Source organism: Littorina saxatilis, linkage group LG6 (genome assembly GCF_037325665.1).
Source record: "Littorina saxatilis isolate snail1 linkage group LG6, US_GU_Lsax_2.0, whole genome shotgun sequence".
NCBI lineage: Eukaryota > Metazoa > Mollusca > Gastropoda > Littorinimorpha > Littorinidae > Littorina > Littorina saxatilis.
In genome coordinates, this window is record NC_090250.1 from 38117476 (window position 1) to 38124230 (window position 6755).

At 43.7% G+C, this 6755-nt stretch overlaps 1 protein-coding gene across 1 annotated transcript in view; it reads right to left on the bottom strand.

Moving 5' to 3' along the window:
- LOC138968004 (uncharacterized) overlaps nucleotides 1–6073 on the bottom strand; it is a 35638-nt gene extending 29565 nt beyond the window's left edge. Inside the window, exon 1 of the mRNA XM_070340564.1 lies at nucleotides 5094–6073. Coding sequence (XP_070196665.1) covers nucleotides 5094–6073 — 980 coding nt within the window. The remainder of the gene's footprint in view (nucleotides 1–5093) is intronic.
- Between the last annotated feature and the right edge of the window lie 682 nt (nucleotides 6074–6755).

The window sequence follows — 6755 nt, forward strand, 5'->3', positions numbered from 1 at the left end:
TCTATCCTACCTCTCTCTATCCCTATCTCTCCTCCCCCTCTCTCTCTCTCTCTCTCTCTCTCTCCCTCTCTCTCTCTCTCTCTCTCTCTCTCTCTCTCTCTCTCTTGCTCGCTCGCGGCAACCATCCACGAGAAGGGATATTAAACTAATACAGCCTGAGCGTTTTGGTAACCACAGTGCATTTGACCAATTAATTTCACAGAGTTAAAGAAAAGCAAATGGATCGATCGAGGAATAACTTTTTTTTCTGACAGAGTGTGTCTGGTCTACTGCAGCCAAGGAACAGTCATGTGCGACCTGCGTACCATCCTTAGATCTGAAGAAATTTTAAAAGTAAGAAGTAAATAGTAAGTAAACAAGACTCTACTATGACACAACAGAAAGGCGTGAAGAAAGGGCTGGGTTTAAGTATTACCAGACACATATTCAGTCTTCGTTAGGGGGTTGGAGGGGAGGGTAAATGTGGCGAGCGGGGAGGTTGGGGGCTTGTGCAGTAACATTCCTGCGCAGTCATACATAAAAAGCAGTGTATTTCAAAGAGCTGTTCTCACTGTGTGGTCAATGCAAAACAACTGAATCCAGATCATGGCGAGTCCTGACCTGATGAATGCTGGGGACTAAATCGTCTACGCATGGAGCTGTGTATCAGTCCGCCCCTGATGAATGCTTGGGACAAATCGTCTCCGCATGGAGCTGTGTATCAGTCCGCCCCTGATGAATGCTTAGGACTAAATCGTCTCCGCATGGAGCTGTGTATCAGTCCGCCCCTGATGAATGCTTAGGACTAAATCGTCTCCGCATGGAGCTGTGTAACAGTCCGCCCCGGATGAATGCTTAGGACTAAATCGTCTCCGCATAAAGCTGTGTATCAGTCCGCCCCTGATGAATGCTTAGGACTAAATCGTCTCCGCATGGAGCTGTGTATCAGTACGCCCCTGATGAATGCTTGGGACTAAATCGTCTCCGCATGGAGCTGTGTATCAGTCCGCCCCTGATGAATGCTTAGGACTAAACCGTCTCCGCATGGAGCTGTGTATCAGTCCGCCCCTGATGAATGCTTAGGACTAAATCGTCTCCGCATGGAGCTGTGTATCAGTCCGCCCCTGATGAATGCTTAGGACTAAATCGTCTCCGCATGGAGCTGTGTATCAGTGCGCCCCTGATGAATGCTTAGGACTAAATCGTCTCCGAGTCCGCATGGAGCTGTGTATCAGTCCGCCCCTGGTGAATGCTTTGGACTAAATCGTCACCGCATCGAGCTGTGTATCAGTCCGCCCCTGATGAATGCTTAGGACTAAATCGTATCCGAATGGAGCTGTGTATCAGTCCGCCCCTGATGAATGCTTAGGACTAAATCGTCTCCGCATGGAGCTGTGTATCAGTCCGCCCCTGATGAATGCTTAGGACTAAATCGTCTCCGCATGGAGCTGTGTATCAGTACGCCCCTGATGAATGCTTAGGACTAAATCGTATCCGCATGGAGCTGTGTATCAGTCCGCCCCTGATGAGTGCACTTCTTAGGACTCAATTGTCTCCGAATGGAGCTGTGTATCAGTCCGCCCCTGAGGAATAGGACTTAGTCGTCTACGAACGGAGCTGTATATTAATCCGCCCGTGTTGAATTCGGAATGTTTAAGAGAGTACCGTGTATTAAAATCTAGTTGCTTCTCACAATGATTTTATAATGCTAAAATAGTCAAAGAACAATAGAAGAAGTCACGTTTTGTCAGAGGTCATTAAGCAAAGTTTGACCATTTCAACACAGCAGTTTTGTTGAACTTTAGCGTTGTAAGTTCAGGGACGAATTATATCTACTGCCATCTATGCCTCTGATTTTGCAGAAATTACTCTTGAAGGCATCTTATATGCGTTTTATTTTGAAAATACAACGTCATTGACCTGGTTTCGTGTCTCCCTTTATTCAAAATCAATTTGCGTTAAGTCTGAAGAAATGTGTGTGTGTGTGTGTGTATGTGTGTGTGTGTGTGTGTGTGTGTGTGTGTGTGTGTGTGTGTGAATTTATTTTAGATTAGCCTTCTAATCGTACACACACACACACACACACACACACACACACACACACACACACACACACACACACGCTCACACACACACACACACACACACACACACACACACACACACACACACACGCACACACACATTTCTCAGCAAAAGGAAGGCAAAAAGAGGAACGAAATACAAGCAAAAGTCGTGATCGTCCCAAGATGGATTAAAGTCAACCAGACAGCCTGCCGCCAATTCAACCATATATAGACGTGAGACGAAAGTAATATATTCACACGCTCAAAACAAACAACGCTTTTCTGTTCATCTCTCTTTAGATGTTTATTCACTCCATGACATTCTCAAGATTCAAATTGTACAATTTGATCATTGGGGGTTCTGACTCTTTTGGCATTCGGTGTATTCTCCAATACATTCCATCTAGATTATTATTGTTCCTTCTCACAAATCATACAAGCACTTGAACAGCACACATGCTACATAAGGAATAATTCTTAAATTTTTTTTTTTAAAGTCGTGAAAGGCGAAATTACTACATTTAGTCAAGCTGTGGAACTCACAGAATGAAACTGAGCGTAGTCCGCCGCTAGTGCAAAAGGCAGTGAAAGTGACGAGCCTGTTTGGCGCGGTAGCGGTTGTGCTGTGCTTCATAGCACGCTTTACTGTACCTCTCTTCGTTTTAACTTTCTGAGCGTGTTTTTAATCCAAACATATCATGTCTATATGTTTTTGGAATCAGGAATCGACAAGGAATAAGATGAAATAGTTTTTAAAACGATTTCGGAAATTTAATGTTAATCATAATTTTTATATTTTTAATTTTCAGAGCTTGTTTTTAATCCGAATATAATATATTTATATGTTTTTGGAATCAGAGCATGCTGAAAAATAACATAAAAGTAATTTTGGATCGTTTTATAAAACAATAATTTTAATTACAATTTTCAGATTTTTAATGATCAAAGTTATTAATTAATTTGTAAGCCTCCATGCTGAAATGCAATACCGAAGTCCGGCCTTCGTCGAAGATTGCTTGGCCAAAATTTCAATCAATTTGATTGAAAATTGAGGGTGTGAAAGTGCCGCCTCAACTTTTACAAAAAGCCGGATATGACGTCATAAAATACATACACACACACACACACTCACACACACACACACACATACACCACGACCCTCGTCTCGATTCCCCCTCTATGTTAAAACATTTAGTCAAAACTTGACTAAATGTAACAACAAAAACGTAACGTTTCAATATGATATCCCATATAAAAAGAAAATCATAATAGGAGTGTCATGTGTGTGCTGCAAAACAGCCTTAGTAAAATTCAGCATTTCGGTTCGTTACCGTGAAGTTTCAACAGAAAACGTACAACGATTTGCAAATATAGATCAGGCTCACATGTGACCGGACTAGAAATTGATGAATAGAAACAGAAGATTAGATCAATGAGAACATAAACAATATGAAAATATAAACAATCAGAGAGTGCCATAATTATGAAAAACAAAACCGTCACTCTTCGAACTCTTTTATTATATATGAAGTCTTATATCGCGCGCGTATCTCCAGACTCGGACTCAAGGCGCAGGGATCTATTTATGCCGTGTGAGATGGAATTTTTTACACAATACATCACGCATTCACATCGACCAGCAGATCGCAGCCATTTCGGCGCATATCCTACTTTTCACGGCCTATTATTCCAAGTCACACGGGTATTTTGGTGGAAATTTTGTATCTATGCCTATACAATTTTGCCAGGAAAGACCCTTTTGTCAATCGTGGGATCTTTAACGTGCACACCCCAATGTAGTGTACACCCCATGCACACTACTTTCTTACTGTCCCCTACACACAGGCCCCATCCACCCCTCCCTCAAACCCCAAATTTAAACAAGCCAGAAGATTAAAGAGGTATCATGAAAATATTGTGACTGTTAGCAAATGATACCAGACATTTCGAGAAAATGGATAACAACATGAGCCGGAAGTCGAATGTTGATATCATTTACGAGACATGCCGCCTGTCATCATTTGCTAACAGTCAGCATATCAGTACTAACGGTTTTATTTCGGATTTATTTAGACCGAAATAACATTCTAACCGATACTGTACACAGAATAGCCGTGATAGGGACAGGGTTGAACAGAGGCTGGTGACCTAATGCACGTGACCTCATGCACCCAATCACTCAGTCATCTGACTCATGAATATATAGAAATGACGTTTTTTCACACAATAATCTCACAACGGCTTTGCCTTTTCTTGTACACGAGAAAGGGAAAGATTCGGAATCAACAATAAGGCAAAACTCCATTTGAGGTCAACTGAGTTACGCTATTTCATTGATTCTTCAGAACTTTTACCATGTACTTTTCAAGCGAGCTGAACACAACATGGAATTGTGAGAAGGTTGGTGGTGCCTGTAAACCCACCCCAAACCGACAACCATGACTTTTCGGTATTTTAACACGGTAAAGGGTGTTACTGTTAACACATTTTTAAATAGTGTCACTACTACGAATAAGTCATCATGATATTTTTAATTCAAAGATTTAGCTTGTCTTTCCTAATTTTAGAGTGATAAATAAAACAAGTCCCGGCCTGATCATTATAACATTTAGAAGGTCATCTAGAATCAGTCCGGATTGGTCAAATAGTCATATGGTGCTCTAAAATGGTGCTCTAAAATTAATGGTAATAAAAACAAACAGAAGAAGTTAGAATGTTGCTAGAGGTACCCGACTTCTATACTACCCTTCTCCCCTTTATCACTCCGCGCAAACGAACATATAGCCCGTTGCCCCTTTCTTGAAAGTTTGATGTGGAAAAAAGCTATATCTGAAAAAATCGTATAAATAATCAAAAATCCTCAGATTTAAAATCAGAGGCTGAAAGAAAAATCGATGTAAAGTGTTAGTTCCACATTACATCAGTTTCGGTCATAGAGCATGCATGGATACCAAAACACACTCGACATTGCACCGAAACAAGAAGAAAAAGAAGCAATATCACCACAGTCAGAAAACGCGGTCATGGCAACGCAGCACCTTTGGTTACTCATAGACAAAACGAATCTGAGCTATAGCGTCCAGAATTTTCTGCAGAATGCGAAGCGTATACATCTTAGCCAATCGCTTCTGCTCGGGCGTAGTCTGGTGTTGCCACGGGTTGTTGCCGTTGGTTTTGCCGGTAGCATGGTTGTCGTGGTGATCGGGGTTTCTAGGCAACTGCTGCTGTTGCCCTGCGCTGTTGCCGTAGCCATTGTTGCCATGGTAAGAAGGACGTCCGTTGTTGCCATAGCCGGCGTTGCCTTTGTAGTTGATGCCTTGGAAATTTGGAAAACCATGCGGACGCTCGTTGCTGGGGTACCCACTATTGCCGTAACCACTGTTACCATGGTGATCGGACAAACGCTGTTGCTGCCCTCTGTACCCGCCGCTGTTACCATAGCCATTGTTGTTGTCTCGTTGTGTCGGGCGTTGTTGACCTTGGGGTTGCCTACCGGTGTCTTCAGATGCCCTGGAGTTTGTGTCATCCTCTTTGGGTGTGCTGGGTTCACCAGGGCTGCACGACTTCTTGTCACAAGGTTTATTTAAGGGTCCATTGCCTTTGTTTGTGGGTCTGTCGAAGCCTTGGCCTCGCTGCATGTTATTTCCTCTCTCCTGGGGTTCGTTCATCCCTCGTTGAAGCGACTGGGGTCCTGTGGCATCGCGACGACCGCTACCATCCTGTCGGTTTGGGTTGCCTGCTCCTTGGGGAAAACCAGAACCAAGCTGGCTGTTCCTGGTGTTGCCCACGCTCCTTCTGTCGGGAACTACGGTGGTTTCGCCAACTGGTACAGGCTGAAGACCGCTGAAACCATCTTCCCAGGTAGCTCTGGGTGGGTCTGGGAGGGTCTGAGGACGGCCGCCGCCACGTGGAAGATTCTGAGTGTTCGAATTTCGTACCCGGGATCGGTGGTACCAACTGGGCAGGTTCTGACCTTGGCCTCCCACCAGCAGGACGCACAGAACGATCAGCACGGGCATCCGCCGCATTTTGCTGGTGTTCGTGTGCTTCGATGCGACCGAAGCAATAAATATACAAGTTATTGTAGAAGGATCAAGTCTAGTTACTTTTAAGGCAACAAGAATTTCGCGTGTGATGATTTGATAAATATGTTGTTGAAGTTCTCTGGAATGTGGTCAACATGCACGATATGGGCATGCAGTCACACCCAACAATCCAAGCCGACACAACCAGATAACGTCGGTACTGTTTGTCTTTGCCAAGTTCAATCGTTTTTCGGTAAAAGCAAACACTTCAAACAGAAGGTAAACAGAAGGGTAGCACCACTTCAGCTCCTATTACAATATACGCAGTCACCCGTTTTTTCACTGTTTTCAGTCAAAAGTCACAAACAGTACTTCTCCTTGTGTGCTCTTCCAACGGTTGCAGATCACACCACGGCGACCAAGTCCGGACTGTTTAGTTCTGGATCAGTGTGAATAATGAAAGAGTTTGTCCAATCTGCAGCCCTGGTGTCAAAGGATCAGCTATCTAGCCAACAGCAAACTGTCGATCTCGTCTGGTGTAAACCCGCCTGAATCCCTTTACGTCAGTTGATATTTGTTTTACAGGGGATGCGTTCGGTTGGCTAACGGCTTTGATCATGCAAATCAGTCTGACTTTTGGGGAAGGTTTTGTGGACGTCTGCGTTTGCACTCGGTTACGCTCTCG